General features: G+C 41.8%; 1 protein-coding gene and 1 long non-coding RNA gene across 6 annotated transcripts; both read right to left on the bottom strand.

Annotated features, from left to right (window-relative positions):
• Nucleotides 1-120: 120 nt before the first annotated feature.
• Nucleotides 121-14,555, bottom strand: LOC115102955 (cyclin-dependent kinase 5). 2 transcript variants are annotated; one of them, XM_029623427.2, is made up of 13 exons: nucleotides 14,054-14,555; nucleotides 13,468-13,556; nucleotides 13,038-13,105; nucleotides 12,784-12,844; nucleotides 12,514-12,570; nucleotides 5,284-5,379; nucleotides 5,085-5,159; nucleotides 4,861-4,957; nucleotides 3,022-3,091; nucleotides 2,781-2,841; nucleotides 2,494-2,574; nucleotides 1,904-2,026; nucleotides 121-1,812 (listed from the first exon to the last, which is right to left on the bottom strand). In XM_029623427.2, exons 1-13 carry the CDS (start codon nucleotides 14,088-14,090, stop codon nucleotides 1,726-1,728), a joined length of 1,002 nt encoding a protein of 333 aa, XP_029479287.1. In that variant the 5' UTR covers nucleotides 14,091-14,555; the 3' UTR covers nucleotides 121-1,725. The 2 variants fall into 2 exon arrangements, with proteins under 2 accessions (XP_029479287.1, XP_029479288.1); XM_029623428.2 differs by lacking the exon at nucleotides 1,904-2,026 and having other exon boundaries at nucleotides 14,054-14,449.
• A 1,205-nt stretch (nucleotides 14,556-15,760) lies between these two features.
• LOC115102954 (uncharacterized) lies at nucleotides 15,761-22,452 on the bottom strand. 4 transcript variants are annotated; one of them, XR_010460212.1, is made up of 8 exons: nucleotides 22,095-22,452; nucleotides 21,070-21,289; nucleotides 19,085-20,765; nucleotides 18,028-18,164; nucleotides 17,837-17,932; nucleotides 17,536-17,686; nucleotides 17,185-17,319; nucleotides 15,761-16,923 (listed from the first exon to the last, which is right to left on the bottom strand). It is a non-coding gene; the product is annotated as an uncharacterized LOC115102954 (long non-coding RNA). The 4 variants fall into 4 exon arrangements; XR_010460214.1 differs by having other exon boundaries at nucleotides 17,536-17,659; XR_010460213.1 differs by lacking the exon at nucleotides 18,028-18,164.
• Nucleotides 22,453-22,458: the final 6 nt, after the last annotated feature.

The raw sequence follows: 22,458 nt of genomic DNA, 5'->3' as shown, positions 1-22,458 counted from the left end.
CATCTTCTCCACCGTGCCCCAGCTCTGATATTGACAGGGCTCAGTTTTGACTTGAACAGAAAATAAATGGGCAAATTGCAAATCATTTTCCACACAACAACAAAAAGCAGAACAAGAAACAACTTTTGAGTCCACTTTATTGAACTGTCGAGACCACTGACTGACAGCAAGTGTCTAAATACTTAACCCAAGTCCTACAATAAAACTACGATAACAGGAAAGTGCAAAGTTCACTCGTAATTCTAAATTAAGATTAAAATCATGTCATATTTAAACTAATATTCTACAGTACTCTTTTCTAAAATAAGCACGGGGAATTGCTTGTCTTTACATGTGATCATGGAATCTTGTGATGTCCCAACTCAACTCGGATGCAAAACACACACACACACAGCCAAAGCATTAAAGAACTAAGTGTCACACGTTTCATTATTTTAATAAGGAGAACATTGCAACTCATGAAAGGTAATGTGTTGTATATATATATTTTTAAAAAAGAGACTAAATGCATACATAAGCAGACATTCAATTATCAATAAATACATGCATTCTATTATTTTCTCTTACATCAAAATGAAATATTTTTTCCCTATTGATCAAAACCAAAGTTTTGGTAGTTGACAGCAACCTCAAAGAGGAGTTAAAAATGTTGGCTTTCGTGGGAGAAGTAGCGACTACCCGGAGTAAAATAACACTGCAAAACTTACTAGTTCTTTGCCAAAAATTAAGTTACCCATCTGCGTGAACACAGCTAGTCAGTGGTGCAAAACAATCGTAATGTAGTAATATAGGTATCAACGGATGTCCTCCGCTCTCACTTCACTTTCATTAAGCTATAAGACATCAGGTCAATGAGTAAAGATGGTAGAAAGTTACAAAATGAAACTAAAAAAATAAAAGCAATTACTCAAGTACGTATGGTCCACTGTTCATAACACATATGTTGACCCCATCTTTGTGTTCAACTTTACTTGACCGCGGACAAGATCTAACCTATTAAAAAGAAAATGCCACTTACCCAAAGTGCACAAAAAAAAATCAATCTAATACAAAAAGCTAAATAGAGAGCCTGAGAAGTAACTGTAAGTCGCTCTGGATAAGAGCGTCTGCTAAATGACTTAAATGTAAATGTAACTGATGAATATAAATAAACCTCCCCCTCTGTTTTACAATCTCCTATTAAAGTAAGCGGAAAATGGTTTAGACTATGATGAAGGACAAGGAAGACTGTCTCCAATCTTATCATAAACTATTAATGCAATATTGACACATTAATAACAGCAGTGGCACAAACACGATTTGAAGAATGTATCCAAATAACTACATTTTTGCCAGTACATTATGCGGCACACTAATGCAATTGTTCAAACCGCTTACTCTGCAGTGCAGCTATTGGCTCAGAAGGATTCACTGTTTCTCCGGGTGCAGAATTGTTCATCGCTACATGTTATGTTCCTATGTCAGTGCGCTTAATGTGCTTAACAGACAAAGAGAAGACAAACCGGCTTGCTAATAGAACCTAAAATCTTGCAGAGCAGACAAGGACTCAATTCTATTAGGAGGCACAACAGGATATACTGAAGGGAAGTCTTAGTTAAAACAGGTGCTGCTGGGAGATGAGTCTTGCAGGGAGTCAGGATAGACAGGTCCTGTAGAGATGGAGAGAAAGAGGATTGAGTCCGATGTCTGAGGTTCAGTTAAGTGACGTGTGTTTTGGCATCTCATCTACGGTGGGCAGAAATCAGCAAAGTAGGGGTGCTGCAATGCCTCCTCTGCAGAGATCCTCTGGACAGGATTACACTTCAAAAGATTCTAAAAGATGAAAAAAAGAGAGAGAATGTGACTAAAAATATGCGTTTGTACGGAAACATTTCTTGAGCATTCAAGCAGTTTCTAAACCCACCGGAGCAAAATGGTGAAACTTCTGGGAACGCTTGCGAAACAGAACAGGGTTTGGGAAGTCCAAAATTCTTCCTTTGTTAGCCAACATCGCTATGGCGTCGCCAACAAATGTGATCGAGGATTTCTATTGGAGAAGCAGTTTTAGTCTAGTATCTTCATGGGAGTCCCATACGGCGGTGCACAGTTGGCCCAGCGTTGTTAGAGAAGGGTTTGGTCAGGGTAGGCCGTCATTGTAAAATAAGAATTTGTTCTTAATTAACTGACTTGCCTAGTTAAATAAATACAATTCATACTGTACTGTCTTTGATTCAAGTTAGGTTTGGGAAAAAGCCTTGCACTGGCTCCACCTGGTGGTAAGTTGAATTCCCCAGCTCAACTAGTTACAAACTACACAACTCCAGACACATGCATGTTGTTTTAATGCCACTTGTGTGGGTTTGCAACATATGTATCTGTGCAAACATATGAATTCAGAGCTATACAATAGAAGAGTGAAGGACATTGGATTGTAAAAGGGGTGGTATAGCATGATAATACATTGTGTACTGAATAATATAAAATGGTCATTTGGGGGGGGGGGGCAATACTAACCTGTAGCAGATCCCGTCCTGTGCTACTGAGTTTGGGGACAACATTCACCAGTGAGGTCGTGGCTGGATACATGGGGTACGGCTGTAGACAACAAAAAAACTATGTAAACAAACGGCAGAGCAGAAAATATTTGTTCCTTCTCTTAAGAGATGAATCTGTGATCTGGAAACTGTCATTCATCTCATACCTTGTAAATCATATAATCACATTTTTTTCCTGACAGGCAGTAGAAAACATGGATTTCTATATAATCAACTGTAATTCACAAAATGAGTGGGTTTGACTACCTTGTAGTCTGGGAGCTTTGTCATTGTCTGCCACTGTTCTTCAGTTGGTGTACCCAACAATGTGTCACAACAGCATTAAGGAATGACTTGTCACCACTAAATAGGACTCGTCAAGTTGAGTCATTACAATAGATTTCATCTCAACAAAGTGGACCAACTTTAGTTCACGCGTTCTGTTTCTACATCCCACACAACAAATGGACAGTGTGTTTAACTATCGAAAACATCTCGGAAAGGATATCTGAAGATCCTCTTCAGCTGGTCGTCGACGTCATTACCCGGGAAAAGAGGCCTTCCAGCGTTTGCCAACTCTAAAAAATAAATAAAAAGATAAGTTATTGTAGACAGGAGGCAGACCTGCCAACCTTAAATCATTTTTATGAGTACCACTTCAGCGTGGCGTTGGACAACATGGCAGCAAGCGTGTGACAACCCCAGATGAAATCATAGGCAAATGCACCTGTTTTTAGCCTAATAAAGATGTTGACAGAAGACTCCCAGTATGAATGGTAGGCTATAGACCAGGGCTCTCCAACCCGGTCCCTGGAGAGCTACCATTCTGTAGGTTTTTGTTCCAACCCTTATCTAGTGCTCCTGATTCTAATAATTAGCTGGTTGATAAACTGAATCAGGTTGGTTACAACTGGGGTCGAAACGAAAAGCTACAGGAGGCTAGGGTCTACCTTTCCTGTGGCGGTCCTCATGAGAGCCAGTTTCATCATAGCGCTTGACGGTTTTTGCAACTGCACTTGAAGAAATATTCAAAGTTCTTGAAAGTTTCCGGATTGACTGACCTTCCTGTCTTAAACAATAAGACTGTAGTTTCTCTTTGCTTATTTCAGCTGTTCTTCCCATAATATGGACTTGGTCTTTTACCCAATAGGGGTATCTTCTGTATACCAACCCTACCTTGTCACAAACACAACTGATTAGCTCAAACGCATTAAGGAAAGAAACTCCACAAATTAACAAGGCAAACCTGTTAATTGAAATGCATTCCAGGTGACTACCTCATTAAGCTGGTTGAGAGAATGCCAAGAGTGTGCAAAGCTATCATCAAGGCAAAGGGTGGCTACTTGGAAGAAAATTAAATATTATTAAAATATATTTTCAATTGTTAAACACTTTTTTGATTACTACATGATTCCATATGTGTCATTTCATAGTTTAGATGTCTTCACTATTATTCTACAAATCAGAACTAGTCAAATAAATGAGTTGGTGTGTCCAAAGTTGACTGGTACTGAAAAGGTAAATTAAGAACTGATTCATTAACATAGGCCTACTAAACTTTCACAGACCGACATAACCTTTGAAGGATGGTATTAGCGGAACAGCTCTCCGCCATGTACGTTTCCAGCCACGCAGCGACGTGCACAGAACTACCGCAACACTGCACGTTTCCTTGCTTGTCGACGCACTTGTGCCTGCTACTGTTGAGGAGATCAAAGCATGTGCGGGCTAGAAAGTGTTCTCGCTTAGTTGACTAAACTTTGTAGCCAAATACCTTTGTTATAATGACGCCGTAGCGCTTTAACTAACTACAAAATAATATTGGTTATGTGCTTGCCTAACTTATGCAATTTGTTAGTCCGTGTATTTGGCAAACAGTTTGTTCAACTTCACAATTTGTTTCTACCCTTTTCCTCATACAGCAGTGGTACGCGAAGGGGAGAGATGCCATCCAGCTCGAAAGAGGAAAATAGTACTACGATTACAGGTGCCGCAGGAACGGAGGGCTAGAGATTATTTCCAAAGATTGTCTATTAGCCTCTTCCTCCCTGTTTTTTTCTCCTCGACCGAGTCCTCTGATTGGTTCTGCTCCAACTTCAGACGGCCGAAGTCAAAAACCACAACGTGCCGACGAGATGCCTCTTTTTGTGTACTTTAGGGTCGTTTTTCATACCAGCATACTTTGAATTCAAATTACGTGCTTGGTACGCAGCAACACGTGTGGCAGGTTGGCAGGTCTGCAGAGGCCCCAAACTTACTTGAGCGTTATAACACACAGGTATGAACAGACCGTAAGATCATCCCCCTTGAATTTGCGTCTCAATTTTAACCTTGACGTTACACATACCTGCAAATATGCATCCAGCAGACCACATGTCAATGGAGGTAGAATAAAGCTTGGCACCGAAGAGCACATCTGGGGGCCTATACCACAACGTCACAACCTTCAGAGAGAGAGAGAGAGAGAGAGAGAGAGAAGCTTGAGTGTCACCAGTAAGTTAGGCCAGTAATTGTTTGCCAGTATCCCAATGAATCATGTAATTGCATATAAACATGTAGTCAATATCCCACCTCTGCAGAGTAACATCTCACTGGGATTCCAAAGGCTCGAGCCAGGCCAAAGTCAGCCAGCTTCAATTCCCCATTCTAAATTAAGCAAATCATACCACATTTAAAAAGAAAAAGACTTTCTCACTAACTAAGCAACAACATTTCGGTTAGGACTTTCTAGAACTAGAAATAAAAAACGGTCAATATTCCACGGACTTACCCTGTTGATGAGAAGGTTCTGTGGCTTCAGGTCTCTGTGGAGAACATTCCGACTGTGGCAGAAGGCAAGCCCCTTCAACAGCTGGTACATGAATGACTGCACATACAGAAAGTAGGGGAAGACCGAGTTAAGCACAGATATACAGAAACACAAGGCAGTAATACTACAGTATTCCTCAATGAGATAGTCATTGGAGTTATTCTTCAAAGTGATAAAAATTGCAATCGCAAACTTTTTGCTAAATCAATAATACCCTGCATATTTTGCGAGGGCTAGCAAATTTGACCAATCACAGCATTAAAACAGTCAATTCATCACAATATCGCATAAAAATGACTGAAAAAGAGGGTTAGCAATTTCAACCAATCACTGCACATGTTAGAGCATAATATGGTTCAACCAAGCCACACATTTACAAACTTTTCCCCTTGTCAGCGCATTTGTAACAAAATATTTACATATTGCCAAGCAAAAACAAATATATGTAAAAAAACTTTTTTTTGCCACAAAATCCTGAAGGAACAGAGCTCTACTAATGGGACATCATTAGAGCCATATTCTGCTCCTTATTTGAATCTCAATTAGGGCCGTGACGATTATGGAATTTGGGGTAACAATTCATTGTCATCAGGGATGCAAACTGATGAGGGCCCAAAAAGGTGACACGTTTTTGTTGTTGCATTGAAACAGTCACAAAAATCCCTGCTAGGGGGGAATGCAGGTTAACTAATTAAAGCAGCAAAGAATATGATCTACATGATCAGTCTCTGTGTGTAAAATAAAAAAGTGGTTAATGTGAACCTAACACAACTAAAAACTGTAAGGAAAGCAATCCAATGTCATTTGTTGCCTTGATTTTACTGCAAATTACATTTAAGTCCTGAAAAAAAATACACAATACACTAATATTGCAGTTAGCCTTTATAATAGAATGCCTGTGACCACACACACATCTAAATATTGCATTTGGGAAAAAGAACATCTTAACCCTAGGATGCATATGTCTGGTCATGTTTGTTTTGTTGCTGTATTGATCCCCAAAAATGTCATCATCTAATATTCCAGGAATTCCTTAAATAATGTGTCTTTAATGTTCTAACATAATAGTTTTTTAATCGTTTTTTTGCATCACTACCCCAAGTTTTCATGTGGGTCAAATATGACCTGCATGTATTTCCTACGGAAATCACTGCATTGCGCTCGTCAAACTGACCTTGCTTTTTGCTACAACAATAAAAATCTAAGTAATTGATAACATATTTATGGTGTGACGAAAGAGAGCCATGCCACCACCACCACTCAGAGCAGCCAGGACCAGAAGAGGTGCCAACTCTGCCCAAGTGCAAAGGATAGAAAAGTCAGCTGCTGGTGTTCTCAGTGCAACACACCCGCAAAGAGCAGAGTCACATGCTTGTGGTTTGTAACAAATGAATGGACTAAGACAGCATCACACACGCAGACTTTGTTCCTTTTAGTGTTCATGTTTTCTGAATTCACAATTGTTCGTGTGGTCGTTAATATTGATGATGAACTTTGGATTTTCAAATAAATGTTTTGAAATATTGTAAAAACTTGTTTAAGGTGGTTTTACAGTGCCTTGCAAAAGTATTCATCGCCCCTTGGCGTTTTTCCTATAATGTTGCATTACAACCTGTAATTTAAATGGATTTTTATTCAAATTTAATGTAATGGACATACACAAAATAGTCCAAATTGGTGAAGTGAAATTTAAAAAATAACTTGTTTCAAGAAATTCTAAAAAAAAGAAGAAAATACGGAAAAGTGGTGTGTGTGCACATGTATTCACCCCCTTTGCTATGAAGCCCCTAAATAAGATCCGGTGCGACCTGGCCAAGATAAAGCAAAGCAGCGTGACAAAAACAACAGAGTTGCACACAAACAAACGTAGTCAATAACACAAAATAAAAATCTTTGTACAGTGTGTGCCAATGTAGAAGTAGAAATAAAGTCCACCTGTGTGCAATCTTAAGTGTCACATGATCTCAGCACACACACACACACACACATTCTGAAAAGCCCCAGAGTCTGCAACACCAGTAAGCAAGGGGCAACATCAAGAAAGCGGCACCATGAAGACCAAGGAGCTCTCTAAACAGGTCAGGGACAAAGTTGTGGAGAAGTACAGATCAGAGTTGGGTTATTAAAAAAATATCAGAAACTTTGAACATCCCACAGAGCACCATTAAATACATTATTTAAAAAATGGAAAGAATATGGCACCATAACAAACCTGCCAAGAGAGGGCCACCCACAAAAACTCACGGATCAGTCAAGGAGGGCATTAACCAGAGAGGCAACGAAGAGACCAAAGACAACCCTGAAGGAGCTGCAAAGCTCCACAGCGGAGATTGGAGAATCTGTTCATAGGACCACTTTAAGTCGTACACTCCACAGAGTTGGGCTTCACGGATGAGCAGCCAGAAAAAAGCCATGGCTTAAAAATAAAAAAACACATTTGGTGTTCTCAAAAAGGCATGTGGGAGACTCCACAAACATATGGAAGAAGGTACTCTGGTCAGATGAGACTAAAATGTAACTTTTTGGCCATCATGGAAACGCTATGTTTGGCACAAACCCAACACCTCTCTTCACCCCGAGAACACAATCCCCACAGTGAAGCATGATGGTGGCAACATCATGCTGTGGGGATATTTTTCCATATCGGCAGGGACTGGGAAACTGGTCAGAATTGAAGGAATGACGGATGGCTCTAAATACAGGGTAATTCTTGAGGGAAACCCGTTTCAGTCTTCCAGAGATTTGAGACTCGGACAGAGGTTCACCTTCCAGCAGGACAATGACCCGAAGCATACTGCTAAAGCAACACTTGAGTTGTTTAAGGGGAAACATTTAAATGTCTTTGAATGGCCTAGTCAAATCCCAGACCTCAATCTAATTGAGAATCTGTAGTATGACTTAAAGATTGCTGTACACCAGCAGAACCCATCCAACTTGAAGGAGCTGGAACAGTTTTGCCTTGAAGAATGGGCAAAAATCCCAGTGGCTAGATGTGTCAAGCTTATAGAGACATATCCCAAGAGACTTGCAGCTGTAATTGCTGTAAAAGGTGGCTCTACAAAGTACTGACTTGAGGGGTGAACAGTTATGTACGCTCAAGCTCAGTTTGTGTTATTTCTTGTTTGTTTCACAAACACAAAAGATTTTGCATCTTAAAAGTGGTAGGCATGTTGTGTAAATGAAATGATACAAAACACCCAAATAAATCAATTATAATTCCAGGTTGTAAGGCAACAAAATAGGAAAAATACCAAGGGGGAGGAATACTTTCGCAAGAAACTGTATTTTGTTCTTCACACTAAAAGGTTGAATGTGAAACTTTGTAAGATTGATTGTAAGAAACATGTGCTCATATTTTCAATAGTTGTAATGAATTTTCATAATATATTATCATTGAAATGTGTATCAAACTGTTGAAGAGCGACTAAAAACATTTCAAACAAAATAATTATTGAAATGTACAAATCACTCAAAAAGAATTGTGTTCCAAAAAATTTATCATATTTTAGACACATAAATAAAACAGATGTTATATTATAGGGACATTTTGACCCGGCATATGCATTCTTTGGGCGCCATGTTTACTCTGCATCCTAGGGTTAAAGTAGAAATAGAAAGAAACAAACAGGCATTCTGTTTGCTCTGTTATAGTGGCCACTATAGTAGACATCAAACAAGTACACAAGGTTACATGTGTGCAAAAATACCCCCCTCCTAACTCACACAAGTGTTACTGTCAAGTTCAACACAACAAAAGCAATAGCTTTGTGCTACACTGCACATTATTACACTGTACACCTTCTGCCTATGGACATCAGTTCTACAATGTGCCAGCAGAGCATGATACTCTTTGTTGGCATAATCAGTTGTGGTCATTCTCTCTTTCTCCCCTTACCCATCTGTCTATCGCCTCCTTTGAATTCCATGCTGTCACAGTTACCAGCCCTTTCAAGCTTAACATCCTTATCATTTATCGCCCTCCAGGTTCCCTCGGAGAGTTCATCAATGAGCTTGATGCCTTGATAAGCTCCTTTCCTGAGGACGGCTCACCTCTCACAGTTCTGGGCGACTTTAACCTCCCCACGTCTACCTTTGACTCATTCCTCTCTGCCTCCTTCTTTCCACTCCTCTCCTCTTTTGACCTCACCCTCTCACCTTCCCCCCCTACTCACAAGGCAGGAAATACGCTCGACCTCATCTTTACTAGATGCTGTTCTTCCACTAACCTCATTGCAACTCCCCTCCAAGTCTCCGACCACTACCTTGTATCCTTCTCCCTCTCGCTCTCATCCAACACTTCCCACACTGCCCCTACTCGGATGGTATCGCGCCGTCCCAACCTTCGCTCTCTCTCCCCCGCTACTCTCTCCTCTTCCATCCTATCATCTCTTCCCTCTGCTCAAACCTTCTCCAACCTATCTCCTGATTCTGCCTCCTCAACCCTCCTCTCTTCCCTTTCTGCATCCTTTGACTCTCTATGTCCCCTATCCTCCAGGCCGGCTCGGTCCTCCCCTCCCGCTCCGTGGCTCAACGACTCATTGCGAGCTCACAGAACAGGGCTCCGGGCAGCCGAGCGGAAATGGAGGAAAACTCGCCTCCCTGCGGACCTGACATCCTTTCACTCCCTCCTCTCTACATTTTCCTCTTCTCTCTCTGCTGCTAAAGCCACTTTCTACCACTCTAAATTCCTAGGAAGCTCTTTGCAACCTTCTCCTCCCTCCTGAATCCTCCCCCCCCCCCCCCTCCTCCCTCTCTGCAGATGACTTCGTCAACCATTTTGAAAAGAAGGTCGACGACATCCGATCCTCGTTTGCTAAGTCAAACGACACCGCTGGTTCTGCTCACACTGCCCTACCCTGTGCTCTGACCTCTTTCTCCCCCCTCTCTCCAGATGAAATCTCGCGTCTTGTGACGGCCGGCCGCCCAACAACCTGCCCGCTTGACCCTATCCCCTCCTCTCTTCTCCAGACCATTTCCGGAGACCTTCTCCCCTACCTCACCTCGCTCATCAACTCATCCCTGACCGCTGGCTACGTCCCTTCAGTCTTCAAGAGAGCGAGAGTTGCACCCCTTCTGAAAAAACCTACACTCGATCCCTCCGATGTCAACAACTACAGACCAGTATCCCTTCTTTCTTTTCTCTCCAAAACTCTTGAACGTGCCGTCCTTGGCCAGCTCTCCCGCTATCTCTCTCAGAATGACCTTCTTGATCCAAATCAGTCAGGTTTCAAGACTAGTCATTCAACTGAGACTGCTCTTCTCTGTATCACGGAGGCGCTCCGCACTGCTAAAGCTAACTCTCTCTCCTCTGCTCTCATCCTTCTAGACCTATCGGCTGCCTTCGATACTGTGAACCATCAGATCCTCCTCTCCACCCTCTCCGAGTTGGGCATCTCCGGCGCGGCCCACGCTTGGATTGCGTCCTACCTGACAGGTCGCTCCTACCAGGTGGCGTGGCGAGAATCCGTCTCCACACCACGTGCTCTCACCACTGGTGTCCCCCAGGGCTCTGTTCTAGGCCCTCTCCTATTCTCGCTATACACCAAATCACTTGGCTCTGTCATAACCTCACATGGTCTCTCCTATCATTGCCATGCAGACGACACACAATTAATCTTCTCCTTTCCCCCTTCTGATGATCAGGTGGCGAATCGCATCTCTGCATGTCTGGCAGACATATCAGTGTGGATGACGGATCACCACCTCAAGCTGAACCTCGGCAAGACGGAGCTGCTCTTCCTCCCGGGGAAGGACTGCCCGTTCCATGATCTCGCCATCACGGTTGACAACTCCATTGTGTCCTCCTCCCAGAGCGCTAAGAACCTTGGCGTGATCCTGGACAACACCCCGTCGTTCTCAACTAACATCAAGGCGGTGGCCCGTTCCTGTAGGTTCATGCTCTACAACATCCGCAGAGTACGACCCTGCCTCACACAGGAAGCGGCGCAGGTCCTAATCCAGGCACTCGTCATCTCCCGTCTGGATTACTGCAACTCGCTGTTGGCTGGGCTCCCTGCCTGTGCCATTAAACCCCTACAACTCATCCAGAACGCTGCAGCCCGTCTGGTGTTCAACCTTCCCAAGTTCTCTCACGTCACCCCGCTCCTCCGCTCTCTCCACTGGCTTCCAGTTGAAGCTCGCATCCGCTACAAGACCATGGTGCTTGCCTACGGAGCTGTGAGGGGAACGGCACCTCAGTACCTCCAGGCTCTGATCAGGCCCTACACCCAAACAAGGGCACTGCGTTCATCCACCTCTGGCCTGCTCGCCTCCCTACCACTGAGGAAGTACAGTTCCCGCTCAGCCCAGTCAAAACTGTTCGCTGCTCTGGCCCCCCAATGGTGGAACAAACTCCCTCACGACGCCAGGACAGCGGAGTCAATCACCACCTTCCGGAGACACCTGAAACCCCACCTCTTTAAGGAATACCTAGGATAGGATAAAGTAATCCCTCTCACCCCCCTTAAAAGATTTAGATGCACTACTGTTCCACTGGATGTCATAAGGTGAATGCACCAATTTGTAAGTCGCTCTGGATAAGAGCGTCTGCTAAATGACTTAAATGTAAATGTAATCTCTTTCAGGCAGCGAATACACCAGTGGCATATCCCTTTTTATCCACTTTATTGAAAGAGGGAAAGTGTGTGACATTTCATTCACTTCTACTGGCATCCAGCTTAAGCCAGGCCCCAGCTACAGCTACACTTGATCCCTGAATCCACTTGTTTAACAAGCAACGCCTCATTTTCACCTAATTCTCTCATTCTGAAAATTAACCACATAGAGGGAAAACATTAGTTCGCTAGGAAACATTTCACACAGATTGCCAGGGTCCAGTAAGCAACTACCACATTATAATGTGATGAACAGTGTTGTGCCGAAAATTCCCCCCCCCCCCCACGTGAACACGCATGCAGGCAAGAAAATGGCACTGCTCAAATTTCGCCTAAAGGTCACTAGTTTGCATCCCTGTGTCAAGCAAATGGACATGGTTATTGTCATAACTGTCATTTTTGTAGAAAAGTATTTTGAGCTTGTCATGGATCATAATGCATATTAGAAAATAATCTACAACAGAGCTTTGTTAACATCTCGGTTTAAAAAAACGAATGATGTTTGTTTTTTTGTGTGTTATTGTTATAATTGTCGGTTACACGATAATTGTGCCAGGACCTAATAGCAATGACTCACCTTGACCGTTTCTGGATCTAGATCTCCATTGCAGCTGTCAAAATACTTCTTTAGATCCTGTGGTTGTAAACGTCAGAAGTTCTATCAGCAACATTGCATTTCTTCTCATCATATCAAACTGGTGAAAAGTACAAAACCCTTATAGTTGAACCTGCGGTCACATCTACTTTACAATGGTCAGTCAAGTCTATTGGAAAATTGTCATAACTACAAACTCCTCTTTATACAATAATGTCATCTGCATACATCTGGCAACAACGCAACACTCACCTGGTCACAAAATTCAAACACCAATGTTAACTTCTTGTCACTGTGCAGAACATCATGCAACCTTGGGAAAACAAAATGAATTGTCAATTAAACTCTTTGCATAGCTAGATATTTAATCGAATGCTAATTATAACACTCTTGAAAAGTAACTTACTACTACTTACTGAGTCAGGCTGGTCTAACTATGCTATGGCATAAATACATTTAGCCACCTATGCATTTTCAGAATTCGACAAATTTCACTTCAGACCTACCTCACAATGTTTTTATGCTTCAGTTCTTTTAGGAGGCAAATTTCTCGCAGGGCAGAACTTGGGACCCCCTACAAGAAACAAGGGGTGTAATCATTAGCCAAACAGCTGCTAAAACAATAATTTTAGTTAGGTCCTAATTTCAGGTAGGTGCCCCCATGGCACTGTAAAAAAAACTTGCAGTCGTAAGCAGGTGACAAAGTGGTGTCATTTGAAAACTCGAGTCCTATCAAACAGACCAGTAAACATTTCACACCTGCAGTGGGAGCGCTCTTCGGGGTTGATGCCGTGTGTGTGAAACGTTTTGCAACATAATCTGCTTCATGAATACGCCCTAGCGTACAGCAGCAACCAAATTGAGCCATCAAAAAATATGCTAACCAGTTGGACAGCAAGCTAAAGTAGCTGTATTTGTAGTCTCAAAAATGCCTACCTCATCGTCGTCATCCAATCTCACTCTTTTCAAAGCCACGATTTCATGCGTTTCTCTGTTTTTTGCTTTGAAAACAGTTCCATATGTACCTGGAGAAAGAAAGCACAACGTTCGCTAGCTAGCTTGACTGAATGGGTTGTGCTAATTAGCAAGGTAGCTAGCTAACTTGCCCTGGACTGGGCTAACTAGTTTCATTATTTACATAGAATAATGAAAAGCTAACTAGCAGCCAGCTTCAACTAATTTAACCAGATGCCGACGAGAATATAACTTATGTTACATATTTTTATTGATACGTCAACATGTCTAGTTAACTAGCTATATTTTGTTAACACGCAAGCTAACGCGTCAGACAACTAGCTAATAGTAATGTAGGTAACTAACGTTAGCTAAATGTTGTCGTAAGCTTATGCTTGCTGTTACTACCAAATATCTAAACACTATCAAACGTGTCACTTAGCAATGACTTGCCATTTAAAATTACGGATATGATTGCTGCTAACATGACTATTAGCTAGTAGCAGTCATAGCAATGCTAACGGAAAACATCAGCAAGAGAAATCCTGGGAAAGAAACAGACACTTACCCTCTCCAATCTTTTCAAGCTTTTCATACTTCTGCATATTTTTGTCAATAAAGCTAGTCTTTAACTAGCTAACTAGTGAAAAGCAGCCCCAGGGTTTGGGGATATTTGTGATACGCGTTAGCTAGCTGTTCTCAGCTACAATGATGCTGCTACATGGGCATCTAAAGGCCAGATTATGAACTGCATGCAAAAATCGCCCATTCCCAGTCAAAAATAATTCTTATGAACCTGTTTCACTGTCATTCTCATGTGGTCAATCAGAAATGTTTACTAAAAAGCAATACTCCATTTGTATTTGTTGCAATGTTCCCTCCTGAATAAATCCCCAATCAGAGGTCCAGTTAAACAGCCTGTTTAAATCCGGTTCTAAGAAGCCTGTTAATGGATTTAGCTAGCCTAGATCCACCATTTTCACATCGTATTATCTGTTCAGACAATGATCATTATAAATGCCCCCCCTCAAATTCTTGGTAAATTTACTGAAATATACAGGTCAGGTCCAAGTAACCCATTTAAACCCACAATCACATACTGTATTGTACAGTTAGTATTCTCTTCCTATTAAGAGCACATGATTCTGCAGCCTCGAGGCACAATAAAATATGATCGCGTTTGTCCACCCATACATTTGGCTTGTATAAAATGGAATTTGACATTGGACCATTAAACTAAAGCAACTTTACACCAACATCAAACTAGTTATAAAACATATACGTCCTTTTCATTTCTTAGGCAACGGCTATGTCACAAAAGTACATTACAACAAGTATTTTCAGTTCACATTGTAGGTCTACAGTTTTGTGCTATATCAAAGTCAAGGCTGGCAACTTTTGAAGAAAGCTTGGAGTGAGTTTTGCCATGTGAATTTCATTGCCCCCTGACACAATCCCTAGATGGGGGACTGGGGGTCCTCCCCAGGAAGATTTTACTGTTTTAAAGCTCATTTCCTGCAATTCTATGTATTTTTACATGGCTAAGTCCTATGACCAGGGTGAAAATATGTGTATTCAGGATGCTTTGAACATTAAATTAACACCCAATATTCAACGACTTTGTTACTTTTAGGTTTGTAGGTGATGAAATGTAAAGTATGCTAATATAACACCTTTTTTTTAGGTGGTTTCACACTTTATTCAGAAATTAGATAGGGAGAGGCAAAATGCTAGAAACAGTGAGATGTTTGGAAGTAGGAATTGATCCCTGTTCTCAGGTGGAAAGTTGGAAACTTGGCACCATCCCTACGGTAAAGCATGGTGGTGGCAGCACCATGTTTTTCAGTGGCAGGAACTGGGAGACTAGTCAGGATCGAGGGAAAGATGAACATAGCAAAGTATGGAGAGATCATTGATGAAAACTTGCTCTAGAGCACACAGAACCTAAGACTGGGGCGAAGGTTCACCTTCCAATGGACAACGACCCTAAACACACAGCCAAGACAACGCAGGAGTGACTTCGGGACAAGTCTCTGAATGTCCTTGAGTGGCCCAGCCAGAGCCCAATCGAACATCTCTGGAGAGACCTGAAAATAGCTGTGCAGCGATGCTCCCCATCCAACCTGACAGAGCTTCAGAGGATCTGCAGAGACAAATGGGAGAATCTCCCCAAATGCAGGTGTGCCAAGCTTGTAGCGTCATACCCAAGAAGACTCAAGGTTGTAAGCGCCGCCAAAGGTGCTTCAACAAAGTACTTAGTAAAGAGTCTGAATACTTATGTAAATGTGATATTTCAGTTTTTAATACATTTTCCCCAAAAAATTCAAACCTGTTTCTGCTTTGTCATTATGCGGTATTGTATGTAGATTGATAAGAGGAAAAACAAATGTATCAATTTTAGAAGAATGCTGTAAGGTAACAAAATGTGGAAAAAGTCATACTATCCGAATGCACTGTCGTCATATCAGATTTCAAATATGTGATTAGTGGAATATTAAAATAAGTGTGGGGAATAACAGTAGTGTTCTTGCTGACAAGCACAGTAATTACCCAATATTTTAGCTCATTGTTTAGAATGAGAATTGTTCTATTGAATCAGACTAAACTAAGTAAATAGCTAATAAAATCTCCTGAAGACAATATGACATTAATCTGCCCCTACACTCTACCCAAATTATTTTATATTTAACGTTGCCCTTCTAGAATCAAACTTACAAGTTTGGGTTCAAAATCTGGTTTGACAAAATGATTTTCATAATTACAAAACAAGTCATCCTACCAAACTTCCTTGCTAAAACATACTGTAGGTCTGTCTGCTGCCTTTTTGTTGTCACAGCCTAAATGCCAATCACCAATCGAGGGGACTAATGCAAGTGTGGATTAACTCGACTTTAGTACATGCTGTCAGAAGACTGCATTCTGCCATAAAACGGGAGTAACAGCAGTTTTATAAACTCAGTAGATAATTTTCTCTCTCCATTCAGCTCCACTCTAATCTTGAGGGGTGTTTCTTTAAAACATGCATCCAATCACCTTGATCCTTTACATAACTAGACCAATCATATGCTTCAATGGGAAGCGGTTCACAGTGCTGTGGCAAGACAGGACAATGATAGTACAATGATAGAGATTCCGCTCCTGATGTTAAATTGCAGGCGCAGATGCTCCGATTTCAAAAGAATTTGGAGCACAGTCGAAAAGTTAACGTGCTGACTATACAATGGACAAATTTGAAAAATAAAAGCAGTACTTTACAATTTGTGAGATATAAGAGAGCGTGAAAAGTGGGTCAAATGCGTGCTTTTATCTCACGGCTAATCAAGTGAGAGTTGGCAGCGCTGCAAAGTACTGTTCACATCTATCCCTCTGATCTCTGCCTGCAGATGATGTCAGCAGCCCTCCTTTGCTCAGCAATTCCAGCCTAGGAAGAGAAGATACCTGTGTGTCCACAGAGATACAATATTAAATAAAAGCACTTACTGTAAAAGCACTTTGTGACAACTGCTGATGTAAAAAGGGCTTTATAAATACATTTCATTGATTGATTGAGAAAAGGGGAATGCATTGAGTATGTGAGTCTGGGGTTTATTAGAGTGGTATAGACTTGTAATAAATCAGGACTTTATAACGTTCTGGGCCGTTCTGGGAGACTCACTCAAAAATCTATGTTTTTTTCCTCACTAATGTGTTGTCACTTACCCACCACAGGGTTGTAATCCCTCTGGAAAGCCTGTGAGGAAGCGGTTGTCGTTGGCCTGCTTGGCAGCATTAATGACCTTAGCATCAGTAGCCCCCGCTTACCAAAGAAAATGTTCTCCATCACAGCACAGTGTCCTGCAAGCATGGGAGGTACATGTACACAAAGTAACTTTGTTTTTAGTGTTATGACAAAATCACATTAAAAGGCCATGTCATACTGAGGATAGCAACTAAGCGTACTAAAACAGCTCCTGAAGACAGATCCTAGAACAAATCCCCCCCAAAAAACTATCCTCATATGCACTAGAAAACATATACAGCTGTGTGTGTAGATTACAGTAGGATATTTACCTGAATGATGAATCAAATGACTTGTCCTCTGAGATGGGTCCAGTGTCCGGATATCCAGGCCATCCAACATGATCACACCACTGCTGGGGTCAAAGGAAAGCTCCAGCAAGGAGGCCACTGTAGACTTCATAGCAGTGTAGGAGAGCCATAACTAATCACATAATTTTCATAAATATATCATTAGGTTCCACATAATTATACTATTTTCAGACTAATGTTTCTACAATCTCATTATAGGCCCTTTGTTTATGTAATCAGATTAATTGAGTGTTTGTTTCCATGGAAACGCATGGGACATTACCTCCTCCTGATTCTCCAACGATAGCGACAGTCTTAGAGAGGGGGATGATGAGGTTGAAGTTCTTCAGGATCTGTTGGCCAGGTATCAATTGGGTAACTGTAAGAAAAACAAAGAAAAAAATGGCACTCACTGATACAAATAATGTGTGTGTCTGTCTTTGTGTTAATACTATCTTTCTGACATGGTCTTGCCTGAAGGTGACTTTCATGAAGTACACCCATCCTGTCAGAGATTTGTCAGGGATGCGGCTGCACCCCGTCCGTGGAAATGGACGCTCCAAAGACAAGTACTCGAAAACACGGGCCCCAGAGCCGAGGGCTCTCACCAACTGGAAAAAGCGTTAGGATATAGTTTCTCATGGCCATATCAACTGATCACCTTTGAATCCTAGATGGATAGTAATGTATTAGATGAAACCTGGCACCATCCCTACGGTGAAGCATGGTGGTGGTAGCATCATGCTGTGGGGGTGTTTTTCACCGGAAGGGACTGGGAGACTAGTCTGGATTGAGGCAAGGATGAATGGAGCAAAGTACAGAGAGATCCTTGATGAAAACCTGCTCTAGAGCACTCAGGACCTCAGACTGGGGCGAAGGTTCACCTTCCAACAGGACAACGACCCTAAGCATACAGCCAAGACAACGTATTGAGTAAAGGGCCTGAATACCTATGTAAATGTTTTTGTTTTTTATACATTGGAAACATTTCTAATAACCTGTTTTGCTTTGTCATTATTGTAAAAAATATATATATTTAATCCATTTTAGAATAAGGCTGTAACGTAAAAAATAAGTTGGAAAATCAAGGCTTCTGAATACTTCCCGAAGGCACTGAAGGACCACAATGGAAATAAGACTCTGGCCTTTGTGTTCTTATCCTCAATGATTTCTAATGTATGTAAATCTTGTCTCCAGCTGGAGTCGCCTACTACTTTTAATTATCCAATAAATTCATACGTACACAGCCATACCTAAACGGCGACCAGTTTGAAGGAAGACTTGAACATTCAAACGGTTCACAAGCATGCCAGTCTTGTTGGCATCAAAGAAGGCTACATTTTGCCTGAAACAACAACGGAACTATTGCATTAGCAAGACTGATAGTTGGACAGTAGGTAGACGGTCTAGTGACATCTAGTCAGTCACCCAACTCCATGTCTTGGAACTGGTCTATTCTACCTTCTGCTTGCAACAGAGAAATAACTGCAACTGTATGTATCCCTGAGTTAAGATTGAAAAAGGGTCTTACCCATGTCTGCTGCTACTCGCTCCCCTTCCCTAGAAAGCAGGACGCTGTAACCAGCAAATATATTTCATGACCATATGTTTTACTATGTATTTGACATGATATAGATTCTTCAATCTACAGTTAAATTCAAATTTTTAATTACATTTTTTAATTTCACATTTATTTAACCAGGTAGGCTAGTTGAGAACAAGTTCTCATTTACAACTGTGACCTGGCCAAGATAAAGCATAGCAGTGTGACCAGACAGCAACACAGAGTTACACATGGATTAAACAATAAACAAGTCAATAACACAGTAGAAAAAAATATATAAAAAATCATTTAAAAAAGAGTCTATATACATTGTGTGCAAAAGGCATGAGGAGGTAGGCAAATAATTAAAATTTAGCAGATTAACACTGGAGTGATAAATGATCAGATGAACATGTGCAGGTAGAGATACTGGTGTGCAAAAGAGCAGAAAAGTAAATAAATAAAAACAGTATGGGGATGAGGTAGGTAAATTGGGTGGGCTATTTACCGATGGACTATGTATAGCTGCAGCGATCGGTTAGCTGCTCAGATAGCATATGTTTAAAGTTGGTGAGGGAGATAAAAGTCTCCAACTTCAACAATTTTTGCAATTCGTTCCAGTCACAGGCAGCAGAGAACTGGAAGGAAAGGCGGCCAAATGAGGTGTTGGCTTTAGGGATGATCAGTGAGATACACCTGCTGGAGTGCGTGCTACGGGTGGGTGTTGCCATCGTGACCAGTGAACTGAGATAAGGCGGAGCTTTACCTAACATGGACTTGTAGATGACCTGGAGCCAGTGTGTCTGGCAACGAATATGTAGAAAGGGCCAGCCGACTAGAGCATACAGGTCGCAGTGGTGGGTGGTATAAGGTGCTTTAGTAACAAAGTGGATGGCACTGTGATAAACTGCATCCAGTTTGCTGAGTAGAGTATTGGAAGCCATTTTGTAGATGACATCGCCGAAGTCGAGGATCGGTAGGATAGTCAGTTTTACTCGGGTAAGTTTGGCGGCGTGAGTGAAGGAGGCTTTGTTGCGAAATAGAAAGCCGATTCTAGATTTGATTTTGGATTGGAGATGTTTGATATGAGTCTGGAAGGAGAGTTTACAGTCTAGCCAGACATCTAGGTACTTATAGATGTCCACATATTCTAGGTCGGAACCATCCAGGGTGGTGATGCTAGTCGGGCGTGCGGGTGCAGGCAGCGAACGGTTGAAAAGCATGCATTTGGTTTTACTAGCGTTTAAGAGCAGTTGGAGGCCACGGAAGGAGTGTTTTATGGCATTGAAGCTCGTTTGGAGGTTAGATAGCACAGTGTCCAAGGAAGGACCAGAAGTATACAGAATGGTGTCGTCTGCGTAGAGGTGGATCAGGGAATCTCCCGCAACAAGAGCAACATCATTGATATATACAGAAAAAAGAGTCGGCCCGAGAATTGAACCCTGTGGCACCCCCATAGAGACTGCCAGAGGACCGGGCAACATGCCCTCTGATTTGACACACTGAAATTAGATCATAGACAACTTATTTGGAGATCAGCGACTTCAGAGCAGGTTCCCTCATCGCTCATGTAATTCCCAGTATGTTCTCTCATGTAGCATGCCACTCTGTTCACCAGATTGCCCAACAGGGGAATTTGAGTGTTCAAGATGGCAGCACCAAAAGCAAGCTGGGGGAAAAAAATACAGGATTGGTTCATTCCATTCCAATTGAGGTGTCTGAAATCACTCAACATTTCAACACACTAGGAAAATAAGATCAACGACCACTGGAGTTTGGCCTACATGTTACAGTCCAATACCCTTACAAAAAAGATTGCAGTTTTGAAACTGTGCAGAAACTGCAATTGACTGTGGTATTTTGGACGCAGTAATTGCAGAATAACTGAACTGCAGTTATACTGCACTGTAACTGCAGTTACACTGCAAAATTACTGCAATCTTTTTTTGTAAGGGTCGTGTCAAGTTGCTCACCATGACAGCACCAAGAAGGGCAAAGAGCTGGGGTTTGACAAACTCCCAGAGGATATGCCAGTCGACAGGATGAACTTCAGCACTGCCCCTTAGTCTTGACGTCCGGCAGGCCGATTTGCGGACTGCTCGTTGAGCCAGACCCCAGATATGTCCAGCAGCTTTACTAGGCTGTCCAGAGAAGTTGCCTGCATTGGCTAATTGTGTTGTGTATAGCCGTGATCTGAAACGAAAACCATAATGTTAGGTTTCAAATATTCAACCTTTATTCAAAGGAGAATGACTAGCATGGCCTGTAAGGGTTCATTCTCAAAAATAAAACCCCACTAAAATGAATTTCTGGGTGATTACATGTATAATTTACAACAACCTGTACTATTTGTAGTGCTATCTTTATTGTGCAAGTTTGACAAACATGGACAACATGAGCTTAACAGCTATGTGGTGGGCTTCTCATTACACTTATTATTTTGTGATGGTAGGGTAGCCTAGTGGTCAGAGCGTTGGACTAGTTCAAATCCCGAGCTGACAAGGTACAAATCTGTCGTTCTACCTCTGAACAGGCAGTTAACCCACTGTTCCTAGGCCGTCATTGAAAATAAGAATTTGGTGTTGAGGTGCAGACAGTCGATGCCCAGGGCGGGGTTGTTCTCGGTGACCTGCCTAGTAAAATAAAGGTACAATTAAAAATAAAAATTAACAGATTAAACTAGAGAACTACTAGTCAGTAGTCTTTGAAAATAATGATTTGTTCTTAACTGACTTGCCTAGTTAAATAAAGGTCAAATAAATGTGAATCTTACAAGTGCATTGGGACACTTCTGGATGGTCGATTACCACCACCTTTTACAGTAAACGACTAGTACTTTGGACAGAGGTGGACTAATTCATCAGGGGCGTATTCATTACGCCCATTATGTTGCAAACGTTTCTTAAACGGAAGCAAACTGAATGAAACCGGGGAAAAACCTACCTGAATTTGTGCAATAGAAACTTTTTTTGCACGTGTTTGGCTAACGATTACACACCTGATCAGCTGACTACCGGCATTAGTCGACTAGCAAGTTGTCCTAACGTGGCTGTCTCCATAAATCTTGTGTTGCTGTGGTGTTGAAACATTTGTTCACGGAAATGTAACAAAATGCAAATAAACTGAGCACTTTGCTCAGAAGTGTACAACAGGGTTAGTTCTTTGGCTACAAGCTTGAACAACACCCAGGCTGCCATGTTGACACTATCCCAGAATGCATCTAGTTTACGGTATATGGCAATAATAACAAAACATGCACTTTGGTCACGAAAAACAATATGGCCATATCTGATTTTTTTAAATAAAAAAATGTATTGCTCATTCTTGATCATCATTGGCAACGATGCTGTCTTCCATTTGTG

Source organism: Oncorhynchus nerka, linkage group LG20 (genome assembly GCF_034236695.1).
Source record: "Oncorhynchus nerka isolate Pitt River linkage group LG20, Oner_Uvic_2.0, whole genome shotgun sequence".
In the NCBI taxonomy this organism is placed as follows: Eukaryota; Metazoa; Chordata; class Actinopteri; order Salmoniformes; family Salmonidae; genus Oncorhynchus; species Oncorhynchus nerka.
Note: the sequence above shows the minus strand (reverse complement) of the source record. Positions and strands in the feature narration are given on the sequence as shown.

Excerpts from the sequence above, each read along its gene's own strand:
- LOC115102955 (XM_029623427.2), bottom strand. The coding sequence starts at position 14,090 with ATGCAGAAGTATGAAAAGCTTGAAAAGATTGGAGAGG. Across the intron at positions 12,845-13,037 it reads AAGCATAAAAACATTGTGAG|GTTGCATGATGTTCTGCACA; the intron begins GTAGGTCTGAAG and ends TGTTTTCCCAAG. Across the intron at positions 4,958-5,084 it reads TGAGATGTTACTCTGCAGAG|GTTGTGACGTTGTGGTATAG; the intron begins GTGGGATATTGA and ends CTCTCTCTGAAG.